The 15619-nt window shown below is 40.3% G+C and overlaps 1 protein-coding gene across 2 annotated transcripts in view; it reads left to right on the forward strand.

The window, feature by feature from the left end:
* Positions 1-1694: 1694 nt before the first annotated feature.
* Positions 1695-15619, forward strand: part of FRZB (frizzled related protein) — a 33151-nt gene continuing 19226 nt past the window's right edge. Inside the window, exons 1-3 of one of the 2 annotated variants that reach the window (XM_010357180.2) lie at positions 1695-1787; positions 2734-3288; positions 10761-10808. In XM_010357180.2, the coding sequence (XP_010355482.1) occupies positions 2811-3288; positions 10761-10808 (526 nt within the window). In that variant the 5' untranslated portion in view covers positions 1695-1787; positions 2734-2810. Of the gene's footprint in view, positions 1788-2543; positions 2639-2733; positions 3289-10760; positions 10809-15619 lie in introns of those variants that run through there. The other variant, XM_010357179.2, reaches the window with a different exon arrangement.

Consider the following 15619-nt stretch of genomic DNA (forward strand, 5'->3'; position numbering starts at 1 on the left):
ACAAAGCTATGGGTACACGAAGGCATACCTTTGAGTGGTATAATAGACTTTGAAGACTCACAAGTGGAGAGCTTATGAGTCTACTAGGGAGACTGAGGCAGGAGAATCTCTTGAACCCGGGAGGTGGAGGTTGCAGTGAGCCAGTATAGTGCCACTGCACTCCAGCCTGGGCAACAAGAGCAAAACTCCGTCTCCAAAAAAAAAAAGAATAATTTGTAAAAACAAACACTGTTCAAGGACAACTAACCAGAAAAATGAACACAACTAGACAAGGTACTCAAAAGGGCTTCCTCAAGACAGTGACATTTATTTTGGGCTTTTTAAAAAACAAATTTGGATTAAAGTTGTAAGGAGACCTATTAGACAAAGAGGATAGCTGACTTTTGTGCAGGGGAAGGAAAACAGACTTTGTTTCAAATAGTTGTAGAACCTTTAAAACTATTGGTACATTTCTTCTTACACTGTAAGACTTAAGATGAACAGAAAAATGTATTTAGCAAACAATTCACTACATCTACTCCTGATGTTTTTTCTTCTAATTTATTGAAAATCTCAGCTATATTTTTATTATACAGAATAGCCCCCAAATGTTCTAATGTTGACTGTCTTCTAAAGTTGTTTTTCCTCTAAATTTTACTTGGTAAATCATTTTAAATTCGTTTGTACAATTTTTGAATTTGTTCTCTTACATGACACTAGATAATTGCAGACCAGGCAAAGTTTGTATACTAACTGACTCCCTGTCTACCATCTGGTGTTCCCTGCCCCCGCCACCATAAGTGGAACAAACTTCCTTCCAAAAAAATTTACTGCAGTCACAAACTGCTGTTTATGGTCATTTTAGAGATAAAATTCCATAACTCAAGTTAGCGTTGACATTTTATAAGTGCTGTCAGGCCACTCTAGGGAATGGAAACGAGCATCTCATTACGTGCTCTGAAGTGGGGACATATTTTCTCTGCTTGTTACGGACGGTGAGAGATGGCTAAATTAAAGCAGGGAAATACCTCAGTGATGCAGAGCAAAGGTGACTTCCTGTTTTGCTTCAGGTTTTGTTTCCTTCTCCTCTCAATGAAGGCTGTGTTTTCTGACAGTCGGCAATCCTTTTGCTCAGTGATTTCCCATTGAGAGGGCATAGTGTGAAGGCCTCTGCAGGTCATTCCATTTACAATATAAGCTGAAATGGGAGGGTGGGGCGGGGGTAGGGGAAGGGGGGCTCATTAGTGGAAGGAGCAGAGCAGGAGGGGATCTGTTTTCCATTTTCTCCTCCAGATTGAACTCATCTGGATGGAAAGGGTTTGATTGTTGATATAATCATCATTATTACCTGCGTGATGTCGTTTTCCTACACGTTTTTTTTTTTAAGTGTCGGGCAAAATTGTTGCTGAGAAGAGTTATTAACAGATAATATCTGCCATATTATTCGTGAGCAAAATCAGAAGAAAAAAAAAAGTCCAAGTGCATTAGAGCTGTTAGTTTCCGCATTAATGCTTAAGAAGCAAAACTCAGAAGTTCTAATTCCACTGGGGGAAACAAATATAAGAAAAAAAACCCTGTTCCTTGCTTCTGGTGGCCTATTTGTAATCATGCGCAGAATTTCCTGCTTTCTTTCTTTTTTGAAAGGCAATCCTACCCCCCCGCCCCCACCTCCTCCCGCGTAGTTACTGAAAATGGAGAGCTCTGTAGTCACTAGCTCTGGGTTGATAAGGCTCCACCGCTGCTCGCAGGGGTCTGTGTTTTCCGCTACTTGGACAAAGTGACATTGCTTAAGCCTCTCCCCCCACCAGGTATGACTCTCTGCAGAGCCAGTGATTGCAGAGGAAAAGCTGCAGTTTGCTTAAGGGAAATACCTCCAGGAAGGAGGGTCTCGGGTGGAATCCCAAGTGGGGAACTAGGGGGACTTTTCCGTCGGGAGTTGGGGTGGGCTGTTGAGTGAGGGGCTAGGGGCTCGTCTCTGGGGTCAAAGACGGGTTCCCTCGTGTGAGGGCGCGGATCGACTCGGCGCTGTCTTGGGGTCTCGCACTCTCACCGCTTCGCACGGCTTCGCGCCCCACCGCCTGCGACCCCCAGGCCTTCTCTTCCCCCGGGCGCCCACTCCTTTCTTGGGAAGAGCAGACGGTGCTGGAGGGCAGAGACTGCCCCAGGGGCGGAGCTCCCTCTCGGGCCGGAGGTAGGAAAGTGCAGAGCTGCCGGGGCCGAGGCACAGACCTCCCGGAAAGGCTCCTCCCGAGCGTCCCTCTTGCCAGCCGGTGTCGCAGTCGCAGCGGCGGCCGCAGCTCTTAGCCCACAGGATTTGCAAACTCTTACTGCACCCTTCTCTCCCATTAGGAGCTTTTCCTCCCTCCTTCTCCCCGACCCCTCTGTCCTCCTCACTTGGGGGAATTTAATGCTTTCTTTAGCATCTTTTTGTGTGCTTGATCTAGCGGACGTGACACCCCAGAGTTCCAACTATCTCTCAGCTGAATTCTACTTTTGTTTTTATGTCTTCCTCGCCTCTTCTCGTGTCCCTCTTATCTGACTGATCTGCGAAGTCTGATGCTTCTGCCAGAGGGAGAGGAATAAATAGATGCTGCTGCCTCCGAAGGCTTAGAAGTTGGGAAAGAGCAGCCTGGGCGGCAGGGGCGGCGGCTGGAGCTCGGTAAAGCTCGTGGGACCTCATTGGGGGAATTTGATCCAAGGAAGCGGTGATTGCCGGGGGAGGAGAAACTCCCAGATCCTTGTGTCCACTTGCAGGGGGCGAGGCGGAGACGGCAGAGCGGGCCTCTCGGCGTCCACTGCGCGGCTGCACCCTGCCCCATCCTGCCGGGATCATGGTCTGCGGCAGCCCGGGAGGGATGCTGCTGCTGCGGGCCGGGCTGCTTGCCCTGGCTGCTCTCTGCCTACTCCGGGTGCCCGGGGCTCGGGCTGCAGCCTGTGAGCCCGTCCGCATCCCCCTGTGCAAGCCCTTGCCCTGGAACATGACCAAGATGCCCAACCACCTGCACCACAGCACTCAGGCCAACGCCATCCTGGCCATCGAGCAGTTCGAAGGTCTGCTGGGCACCCACTGCAGCCCAGATCTGCTCTTCTTCCTCTGTGCCATGTACGCGCCCATCTGCACCATTGACTTCCAGCACGAGCCCATCAAGCCCTGTAAGTCTGTGTGCGAGCGGGCCCGGCAGGGCTGCGAGCCCATCCTCATCAAGTACCGCCACTCGTGGCCGGAGAGCCTGGCCTGCGATGAGCTGCCGGTGTACGACCGGGGCGTGTGCATCTCTCCCGAGGCCATCGTTACTGCGGACGGAACTGGTGAGTTTTGACACGGCCCAGCCTTCCCTTACCCTACACCTCCTCACTTCTTGGAGTCCTTGTTACTAGCCTTTACTCTAAATCTTTTCTCTTCGGATCACTTATCTTAATCTCTCCCTTAACTGCTCCTCTATCAAACACCCTTCTTCTTCTTTCTTTTTACAAAAACAAAAAAAGCCCTTACCTTGTCACCTTCCACACTGATGCATTCTTGCACTCTGTTCCAATAAGTGATCCTTTTAAAACAATCCATGCATTCCAACCCATCACACTTATACTCCACAGGAATCCTTCACTTCAACTCTTTACATGTGGAAGTAGCCACATTTTGGAAAGTGATGCTCTTTTTCTTTTAAAATTTGTCTGTAATCATTGGGTTTTCTTTGCTGATTCTCAGGCAATCTCAGTCATCAGGTTTCTGTATCTTTAGTGTCTTAGATGCTTGTTAAGATTGTATGTATGAAACAGAAAACTGAAGCCCCATTTTCTTCTAATTAAAAATGCCAAGATAATTTCAATAACCTTACTCTAACCGGCAGATGTTAGGGGTATGTGTTTGCTCAAGATTCAATTTGAGCAATTACCTTCACCTTAAATTTCCCCCTCCTTTCAATGAGATAAATTGTTCTTCCATTCCAAAATGAAACAACTGTGAAACATTGCTATGCACTGTTAATTAGCTTCTGTGCTTGCCATAGAGCTGGCAGACTGAAATTACTGGGCTCTTTTCACATGCCCACATGCCTTCAAGTCATTTTATAAGTGGCACACAGATGAAAGGAATTACATTTAAGGTGTGTTATCATACACTCACGTAATGTTATTTTACATCTCACCCCTTATTCCACTCTCATATTTGGCAAAAAAAAATTGTCTTTTATACCTTATTTCATGCTCCTTTTCCATGTGTGCACCCACCACAGTCATTTCAATCTTTCTCTACCATAAAACTTTATTGCAGCTCTAAATTTAATGGAGTCAATCACAAGTTGTTTTCTCACTAGTGTTTAGTCTAATTATGACATTTGTAACTTTAAGACCCCAACTAAACCTACTTCATTATGGTCCATTTAATTCTAACTCAGTATTACTTCTACCAACTAACCCAAACCTCAAATTTTTACCCTTCATATATTTTACAAAGAAGGCAATTTTTTTCATTGGCAGTCCTCTTTCATACCCCGCCCCAACAACTCTGTTCTTAGGTGTGTTGACTTGGTTACTGGGTTGCCTACATCTGTTTGTTTCTTGGGCATCAACTTTCCTTCCTCTTTCAAGTTGCACAGTCTAGGCACATGTCCTCAGTCCATTTCCAGGTAGTAATTCTTAGTTATCAGGGTATTGATTTGGAAAAAGTACTTTCTGTGCACATTGACTCGTTTAACAAAGTGAGAGAAGGAGAAGTAATTGTAAAAATAGCCGAAGGAAAAAAAGTGAACAGAAAAATTTCAAGAACTTTTTAATGGTGACCTCACTTAATCACTTTTTGAATATACCTATTGTATTCTTGATTTTATTCAAGAACCGAAAGCTGGTTGTGTAAAATCATCACAGAAATGTATTCCTCATTAATCTTTGCTAAAAGAGCATGCTTGAGGCTTCGTACTCACTGAAGTCACAGACTGCAAAGTCTGTAAGTGCCCAGTGCAGTTGCCACTCTGGTTTGCCAGGCACTTAGAATCAGTTAAATGCAAGTGCTCCTCTCAGGCCAAGGGCTAGGAATGAGGTGGCAGTGGTTCAGGCTGAAATGCATTCCTCCCCGTAAAGCACAAAACTTGCTCTTAAACCTCCCTTAGAGGTGGACCTAGAGTGAGTGAGGTTTGGCAAGGTGAATGGCTCTCAAAAAGCCATAGTCAATATGGATGGGAAGCAGTTTCATTAAGTGTCCCTGAGTTACCCATCATTGTGGAACAAACATAGAAACAGTTGCCTCACTGAAGCACTCAAATAGGACATGCATGGAAACAATTTGTCAGTTCATGGGACCTGATTTCTAAGTTTCTTTAAAATGCCAGAATATTTGCTTTACTGACAGCATCCTTGCTAGAAAAATAGGTGGTAGTTGGAATCATAGTTAGTGATGGCGTTCCTGCTCCTTTCCATAAGCTTCAGTGTGAACCAGAGGCTGTGGTGGCAGGGGGAGCTGAAAGGTGTGGGGAGGTGGGAATTGGGAATGAAGTGGGTAGACTGTAGCCTGAAGGGTCTCCTGGCTTCCAGGGCCAGCTTGTTGAAAATTACATTCCCTATGCTGAGTCAAACTGTCAGACACCTGGAATTACTTAGGAACTACCACATGTGGCCAGTGTAATTTACGATGCAATATCCAGTATACTCTTTGATTCAATGGGAAGTGATAGTTCACAAAGCAAGGTTTTTTTCTTGTTCATTTGGGTATAAACAGAATCCCTATGTCTTTTGACTAGTATATGTCCAACTAGATATAAAAATGAGGTCTCCCTGAATAAAATAGGACAATATTTCAAATTCTTTCTATGCCAAGAGGATTTTCAAATCCTACCCATTCATGGAGATCTGTTCTCTCATAGTATATCATGACTCCGCAAACAAGCTTAGGACCTTTTCCAAAGCAGTCTTACTGAAATGGAGTAATGCTTGAAACTGCTTTTTTCCTTTCAAAATACTAACGGTAAACATATTTTTGAAAAGAACGGGTTCCATCCTGGCCATTATTATTCATCTTACACATTTTGTATTTGCTATAGTGCGACTACATGTACAACTGATTATCTGAAAACTCAGCTCAATTTAGTCATTCAGCAAGTTAGTGATGACATTCAGTCAAATCTTTAATATTGTATGGTGAGTAAAGAGGATAGGCTTGGAGTGGGGCAAACCAGGTGTTGAATGATTCTGCCCCCATATCAACTATTGTTTTAGGAAATTTACATGACCTCTGTAATTCAAAGTTTTCTTATCTATAAAATCAGGACAAAACTATCTATATCCCAAGGGCATGGTAAAGATGAAATTAAAGCTGGTGCAGTGGCTCACTCCTGTAATCTCAGCACTTTGGGAGGCCAAGGCGTGTGGATCACTTGAGGTCAGGAGTGGAGACCAGCCTGGCCAACATGGTGAAACCCTGTCTCTACTGAAAATAAAAAAATTAGCCTGGGATGGTGGTGCATGCCTATAGTCCCAGCTACTGTAGGAAGCTGAGGCAGGAGACTCACTTGAACTCGGGAGGCGGAGGTTGCAGTGACCTGAGATGGCGCCACTGTACTCCAGATTGAGTGACAGAGCCAGCCTCTGTTTCAAAAAAAAGAAAAGAAAAGAAAAGAAATTAAACAGCATATAAAGCATTGCTTTAGTACCTAGTAAGCACTGAAAAAATTGCTGCTGCTGTTTTACTATTATCACTGTTGTAACAAATTGACTAACATTTTCTATTTTGTTTTTGAAATGGTTATGTTGGTAAATGCAGATGCAGCCTAGAACTTTTATTAGTTCATCTCTGGGGAAGAACAAAACAAAAAAGCTTTACACTGGGACCTAACTGGAAAAGCAAATCTGATTTCTTCTGAAAATATAAAGGTAGTATTTCATTTTACACAAATTGACCTAGACCTCAGGCTCAAGAGCAGTCCCTTTGGGAGTGACAGAAAAAAGAATGAGTCTGGTGGATGAGTTAATTACAAATAATTTATCTCAGAAACCCAGGAATCAAGCAGTTAAGAAAATTTATGGTATGATATTTCACAGCTATTTCCACAACACCTACAGTTTGCCGTGCCAAGGGCTTCATAATCATTCCTCAGTCAGTGCTGGCTTCTGTGGCAGTGTTAACTTTTCTCCCCACCTCTTGCTCAACGAACGCGTTTCTGCAGGCCTTCTCTCTCCTGGCAGAGCCGTGCCAACTTTCATAGGCAGGAGCTGCCATTTAATCATTTCTCCACTCCCAGAGAAACAGGCAGTCTTTTCTTTAGCTCTGGTCTACAAATATTTGAGGGGCCAAGTACCAAGAAGGAAGAATTATTTAGTGTGATATGAGGAGGAAAATGGAAAGGAGAAATGGAAATTTTAGATTAGAATGAAAGGGCAAACACGCTTCTGAGGATCCTTCATTGTGTAAAATACTGAAAGGCACTCTGGATGGATTAGGGAAGGGTGTCTCAGTGTTATATTAATAGTGTTTAACTTTATTTAGAGCAACCTCCATTATCGGGAGTAATCTTATGTCATCTCCAAATCTTATTTTAATAATTTACTTTTTATCTCATTCCCACTAAACCTTCAGATAGTTGTTGCTACAAATTGCAAAACTGATTAGGTTATATTTGGCTCTTCTGGTTCTACTTTGAGTCTAGAATGAGGAGACCAAGAGCCAACAGATAGACATAGTTTTGAATAATTAAGAATTGGCTACATCTCCTCAATTTAGGAAAAACCACAGTTTTAGAGTTACAGGCCCTTAGTTGGAATTCTAGATTTGCCATTAATTTTGTACATTGAACTAGTCACTTGACATTGACATTGATTGGGGATTGTGAAGAACAAAAGAAATATTAACATGAAATTACTGATAAATGGTAAAGCACAATGTAAATGTTTAACAACAACATCATTGGGGAGGGGATGTGTCATCCTGAGGACAGGAACCATTAGAATCACAATAAAAGCAACCAACACTTATGTTCTAGGTGCTGTCCTGAGTGCATTTTGCACATTCACTTAATTCTCATGACCACATGGTAGGGACTATTATTCCCATTTTGGAGAAAAGGAAACCAAGGCATATAGAGAAGTGAAGTGACTGTCCGAGTTAGCAGAGCTAGTAAGAAAAAGAGAATTCAAAGCAGAGCCTGTTCTGCACTACACTTCCTCCCTTAAGAAATGTAATTCCTAACTTTCTAGAGAATCTGTTATTCTTTGCCTAGCAGATTGCAGTTAAAGGAACAAAGATTTTCTCATTGTATTTTGAAGCCAGCTTATATACGGCTTAAGAGAATAAAAGGTGGCTTCTAGACAATGGATTCAAAGAGATAAGAGATTCTGACTTCACTGCAATTTTGAGATAGTAGATATTATACGTTCCAGATTCTCATGTCCCTATTCTTTCAGTCTTGGCATGTCCCAGAGTGAACTCATCATTTCCCCATCATCATACACTTGTTTCTTTCTAGTATTTTCTATATTGTTGAAAGGTACCACCATACCTTAGCAGTCCAGGCCTAGGAGGCAGTCTTTTTTTTTTTTTTTTTTTTGAGACAGAGTCTCACTCTGTCACCCAGGCTGGAGTGCAGTGGCATGATCTCGGCTCACTGCAACCTCCGCCTCCCAGGTTCAAGCAATTCTCCTGCCTCAGCCTCCTGAATAGCTGGGACTACAGGGGCATGCCACCATGCCCAGCTAATTTTTGTATTTCTGTTAGAGATGGGTTTTCGCCATGTTGACCAGGCTGGTCTCGAACTCCTGACCTCAGGTGATCTGCCCGCCTTGGCCTCACAGTGCTGAGATTACAGGTGTGAACCACCGCACCTGGCTGTGGGAAGCAGTTTTGATTCTACCTTTTTCCTCATTCCCCTCACTCAATAGATATCACATGCTGTTGGGTCTACTCTAACTCAAATTCTCTTCCCTCCCTCGCTAATGCTACTTTCTTAGTTTGGACCTCACCATTTCTCACTGGGATTATGGCCATACGATGATAATGGTCTCTCTTATCTCCAGTGTTTCCCCTCCATATTCCAATAGATATTTTTTCTGAAATGCAAATCTCTTGCTTAAAATCCTTGGGTGTCTTCCTGTGGCCTGCGTGATTTCACCCTTCTGACTCCTCTAGCTTGTTTCTCTCTGCTTACACTGGTCTTGTTTCAGCCACGTTTGCAGGCATCTCACCCCAGTACCTTTGCAATGCTATTCTCTATCTGGAAAGTTCTCCCTACATTTCCTAACTCCTTAGGACTCCTCTGGAAACCTCTGTGACCTCCACTAGAAATCCTGGGGCATAAAACTTACTAATAATATCTATTTTCATTTAAGGTAATTTGTTGTTAGAATTCCTAAGTTTAACTTTCTGATAATATTTTTTTATCAATTATTAGAAACTTTTTGTTTTCTGTCTTTCAGTTCTAACAGTTGACTTCTAAGCATTTGTAAAAGTGTAGAAACATTTTCCTTTGAAGAATGAAAGAAATAAAACACTCTCCTTGGCTTAGCTATTTTGAAGTGATTCCCTTTTACCAAGCAAAGTTTTATTTTTCACTCTTATTTCTACCTTTGAATAATAAACATTTCAAATGTGGGCCAACATAATTTCTTCCTTTATAAAGGCATTATTTTTGTATGCATTTTATCACATGATTATTCAGAAATAGAAAAACCACTGGCACGTTACTGTAATACTTGGGTCCATTTATCATGAATGAATGTTTGAATATAATGAAAGTATTAGTAATTAATAGTTTATGCCCAAGTTGAGGCAAATGTTTTAGAATTAGTGTTTGTTATCTGCTTATCTGTTTGTTTGCTGACTGCTATCTTTTCTTGGATGTTGCTTTTTAAATACGTGCGGATGATTACTAAACCTGGGAAAGTACTTCATTAATTGTATTGTCCTAAAATAGTATTAACCCCTCGTTTAATTTATTCCTGATAGGACCTATAAACAAAAAGGACAAAGGAAGAATACTATTTTCTCTGAGAATAAATAGAGGCATTAAACTAGTTTAGCATAAAGTGTTACTACAAATGTAAAACTCATAAAAGTACTGAATTGGAGTGTCGATAAAGATACATTGCTAGGTACAGCATCTCTCAGCATGGTGCTCTGCTGATACACTAAATGTTATTCATTAGAGGCTGCTTTCTTAATTAGAACACAGAAAACCTTTATCATTACCATTTTCTGGGATTATGGCATCATAGAAAGAATCAATAGCAATTTCTAATTATTGTCGCATCTGTTAATTGCACTGACTTGAATAATCCCTAAATAGTAGGTTTCTTTTCTACTGAAGAACTATTTAGCCTGCAGTTAAAGGACATGAGAATGATTTCTGAGTGTTCGTTTAGGAACTAAGGATTTAAATATATACCAGTTCAGTGTGATATGTTTATTTATTGAAGATGTGTTTGGTTCTTTTTGTCATCAAGTCATAAGTGTTGGATGAGTGCCTAGTATTTGCATAGGTTTGATTGTGATAGGATGCTCATCATTTATAAATTTTGTGAAATTCAACTAAATTATTAATTCTAAAATTTTATGCACAGTTGATGAGTATTCAGAAGAGTATTTCCTTATAACCACATGAAAAATTAGATCTCATTCATACATACTCAAAGCCCACAAATGATAAGAATGCCAACCTCATGACATTAATAAGAGTCTACTTCCTTCAGAAAATTGGATTCTTACCCAAATCAAACTTGGAGCTGAGTTAGATTTTTATCTTTAGGAATTCTTGAAATAAAACAAATATGTTATGGTTCTTTGTTCTGTCACTTCTTTTCAGATTTTCCTATGGATTCTAGTAACGGAAACTGTAGAGGGGCAAGCAGTGGTGAGTATATCATTATCTTCCTGGTTTTCATTTGTGGTCAGATTAGTCATTGATGTAATCTAGATACTCAAGTCATTCTTGGGGAAGCTTGTGCCCTATATTTTACAAGTAAACTTTTTGTAAATATAAACTTTAAAAAATTTCCTTATTTATATTAATTTTATTTTTAAAATTAGCATGTAGTAAAATTAACCTTTTCTACTGTTTTATTTTCTGTTTGTGCCCTCTCCTTTTTTTTTTTTTTTTTTTTTTTTGAGGCGGAGTCTTGCTCTGTCTCCCAGGCTGGAGTGCAGTGGCCGGATCTCAGCTCACTGCAAGTTCCTCCTCCCGGGTTTACGCCATTCTCTCGCCTCAGCCTCCCAAGTAGCTGGGACTACAGGCGCCCGCCACATCGCCCGGCTAAGTTTTTGTATTTCTTTAGTAGAGACGGGGTTTCACCGTGTTAGCCAGGATGGTCTCGATCTCCTGACCTCGTGATCCGCCCGTCTCGGCCTCCCAAAGTGCTGGGATTACAGGCTTGAGCCACCGCGCCCGGCCTGTGCCCTCTCCTTTTTATTCACATTCCCTTCTTTCTTTTGGATTGAGTCTCTCTCTCTCTCTCTCACACACACACATGTATGACAGATACATATATATCCTCATGAGATAATTTTGTATTTTTTCTTTCAACCCTTACTTATCTTTTAAACAACTTGAGAACAGTAGCCTACTGTATTTATATGGATGTTTTAATTTCTATTATTCTTCCTTCTTTTCCAACATTCCATGCTTCCTTCTGGTATTCTTTCTCTTCTGTTCTTCAGACAGAAGTTCTATCTAAAGAACTTTCTTAAGTATTTTTTGTACTTGTTTTAAAGCAGTTCTGCTGGCCAAAACTTCTTTTTTCCTTTACCTGAAAATATCCTCATTTCACCTTCATTCCTAAAGGATATTTTCACTGCAGCCAGAATTCTAGGTTTGCAGTACATTTAGCACATAAAAAATATTCCACTTCCTTCTGTCTTCAATGTTTTTCATGGGAAATTGGCAGTCTTGCAAATAATTGTTCCCCTGTAAATAATACATCAGTTCTCTTTGGTTGCATTTGATATTTTTTTCTGTGTCTTTAGTTTTTAGCATTTTAATTATTACATGTCTGAGCATTGATTCCTTGAGTTTACCCTGTTTAGGGTTAACTGAGCTTCTTGAATCTATAAATTTATAATGTTAGCCAAATTTGAGAAGTGCTTAGGAATTATTTCTTCAAATACTTGCTTTTTACACAATAGTCTCTTCTATGATGATATGAATGTTATATCTTCTGGTATTGTTCCACAGACTCTAGAGGCTCTGTTAATTTTTTCTTCTAATATTTTTTCTCTCTTGTTTAGGTTAGGTAATTTCTATTGGCCTAGCTACAAGTTCATTGACTCTTTCGTTGGTCATGTTCAATCTCCTACTGTCTGAAGCACATCCAGTTAGTTTTTTATTTGTTAGTAGCTTTTTCAAAGTTAAAAGTTCCATTTGATTCTTCATTATGCTTTGTATTTCTTTGGTAAGATTTTCTATCTTTCCATTTATTTCAAGGGTATTCACCCTTAATTTGTCAGGGATTTTAATGATAGCTACTGTAAAGTCATCTGTGTCATCTAATTGTCTTGTCCCACTCAAGTCAACTTTTTTTTTCCCCTAATTCTTCATGTGTAGAGTAATTTTGGGTTGAATCCTGGACATTTTGAATATCATGCAATAGAGCTTAGGGTCTTGTTTACTTAAAGTTATATGGAAAATGTTGATTTTGTTGTTTTTTTTTTCAATTTTAGCAACAGTTAACCTAGTTATGATTAGTCTGCAAATTCTGACTAGTCTTCTGTGGGTTATGATTTCAATGTCAGTTCCATTTCCAAAGCCTTTGAAGTACCTTCCATATCTATCCCATGTGTACACCACTCAGTGGCCAGTATGAGGTCAGAGCAATACTTTATCCCACAGTGCAGTTTTTGAATTCTGTGATATACTGTTTTATGTCAGAGTCACACATGCCCAGGGGTGAGTTCAGTAGTTCATAAACAACTTTACAAAATCCTTTCCCAGGCTTCTTTCTCTCTCTGAGAGCACTTTTCAGTTCCTTGGAATTCCCCCGTTTTGGTCCTTTGGCTAGAAAGCTGGAGCTTTATCCCACTCTGTGATTTGCTTCTTGTGACTGCTCCTTCATATGGGGCCAAGTGGTGGGAGGACAGAGAGAGAGGGAGAGAAAAAGACAGAAAGCAATGGGCCTTTGCCCCAGTCTTTTGGAACTACAAGTCCTCCAATCAGATAGTAAGGTTCTCTCCTTCATCAGAGGTTTGGGCTCCTGAGGGTCTCCCTTGTTGCAATTGTTGCTGTTACCACAGTCCCAGGATGCCTTGAGGAATGGAATGCAAGAGGCCGATACATTAGAGATCCTTTCCACTTCTTGAGCTAGAACTAGAGGGCTTCTCCTAGAGTATACTCTGTCTGCACAATGCTCACCTCTAGGATACAGGCTGTGTTGACACCAGACTGGTGGATACTGGAGGGAAAAAATAATGAGCCCACTATTAGTTTTATGGTATTATTTTTCCCCCCAGTCTTCCTATTATGCTTGTATTACCTTTTAGAGTTCTTACGTTGCTGCTTCATGCACTCTGTTCAGGTTTCAGATCTGCTTTCAGTGGGAGAAACAAGATGGAATCTACTTATTCCATCTCACCATAAAATCAACCATTAAAGTATAACATGCATGCAGAAAAGTGCACAAATCATAAAAGTGCATTTTCACAAAGTAACTACTCTCTGCAACCAAGATATATAACATTACCAGCACTCCAGAAGCCTCCAAGTCACTACCCCCACCCTTCTTTTCAAAGGTAACTACTACCAGGAATTCTAGTACTACAGATTCATTTTGCCTGATCTTGAACTTTATATAAATGGAATTCTACACTATGTATTTTTGTGTATGCATGTGACTTCCTTTGCTTTTCATTAGGCTGTGTATAGCAGTAGTTTTTCACTTTAATTGCTATATTGTATTGTGTCATTGAATGTGGTACACTTTATTCATTCTAATATTCCTGGATGTTTGGGCTGTTTTCGGTTTTTGTTACTATGACTAATGCTGCATTTGTTTCTACAATATGATAGCTGCAATGAGTACCATGTATTCCATTCCACTTTCCTCTAGTATTTCGCACTGATTTTGGTCAGTAAGTCCAGCCTTATAAGGTGTCTTATCTGTGGAAATGAAACATTTAGTTTATTAAGTTGTAAATAAGTTTGAAATATCAACTTTCATTACATTGGGACAGTTCTCTCTGTTGACTTCCACTGAATCTTACCAGGGTGGCGTGCTTGATCTGAGGGAATGTCTACCAAAAGTGTTCCAACAAATATTTATCCCATTAAAAACATAAGTAAATTAAAATTATTTTAGAATTGTTTTGTTACTTTATGTAATTGGTAATGTTTTTCAGTATCATCAGATCAGTTGGAAATCACTGGTGTCCAGTAATGTTGCTATTTGAAGGGTCACTCCTTCTATTGTGTTTTCTCAACCCAAACTGAAAAGCTCATTTGTATAAAACTGAAATTGGTGAGTCAAAATTTCTGGTCAAGGACGTGTATATGTTTCCAATTTGTTCCAAAGTTATGGTTAGAATAATATAGCACTTCAACGTGTGAAAGAAAGGAAACATGTCAACAACACTCTCAACAATATAGAAAAAAACAGTTCAACATGTAAAACTACCTAGAACCAATGTGGTGTTCTCAGAGTCACTGTTTACTGTTCCTTTTTTAAAAATATTTTCCAGTTCTTTGTATAATGAAAGTGATGAAAACAAACAGGCAAAACCAAAGCTCATTCTGTTTGTGAAAAAAACACTAACATATTCACATGTTCTGAAAAGAAAATATAATTTGTTCACACTCGAAAATTTATGCTTTGGAGAAATGTAACAGCTGAGGTTGATCATGATAAAACAGGAAATGAGGAAGGCATGAAAACACTGTAACCCATATAAGGACCTCTTTCCAAAGTGTCAAGCTGTTTCTGTCTGGAATTTGGAAAAGAAATTCTTTCACTCTAGTTAATTTATTCTTTGCCTCAAAGCTTAACAATTTTTCCTTTTTCTTTTTTTTGAGATAATGATTCTGAACACCATCCAATTGTAGTTTTACTGTTGCAAATCCACTATTGTAATAAGGAATCGATGCTTTTTATTTCCATAGCATGGAATATGGAGGAAAACAATTTTTGTTCTATTTCACCTAGTCACTTGATCTATCAAATCAGCACACGGAAAATGAAGGCAGATATTCAAGTGGTCCAATGTAAAGGGTTTTGTTTTTAAATTAAAATAATTCCAAAAAGTAATTCTTCCGATTTTCTGCTTTGTGATGTGACCAATTTATGAACGTTTACATTCGAAAAACACAAATTTCTCCAGAGCGGAGATAGAGTTGGTAAATTCTGACACTAAATATACAAGTGTGACCAAATTATATCTTGGGGTCTGTTTCCTAATATAAAATCAGATTGTATTGATCTCTGAGTTCCCTTCTGATTTATCTTAAATTAGGGAAAAATTAGTGTAAGTCAGATGCTCTCCCAGAGTTTTCACTAACCTCTTCTTGGCCGTGTTCCAAAGGTGCTCCGGAGAAGCGCCTCTGGGTAGCTGCCTGGTGGCCACTGAGCAACTGGAGATTCCTGGTGACTGCAGCTGCTAGGCCTGCCCGGCCACTCCCTCTTTTGCTGACATGATTTATGTTTAGCTTGGGTAGTATAGACCCATTCCCTCGACTTCTTTCTC

Source organism: Rhinopithecus roxellana, chromosome 14 (genome assembly GCF_007565055.1).
Source record: "Rhinopithecus roxellana isolate Shanxi Qingling chromosome 14, ASM756505v1, whole genome shotgun sequence".
Taxonomy (NCBI): domain Eukaryota; kingdom Metazoa; phylum Chordata; class Mammalia; order Primates; family Cercopithecidae; genus Rhinopithecus; species Rhinopithecus roxellana.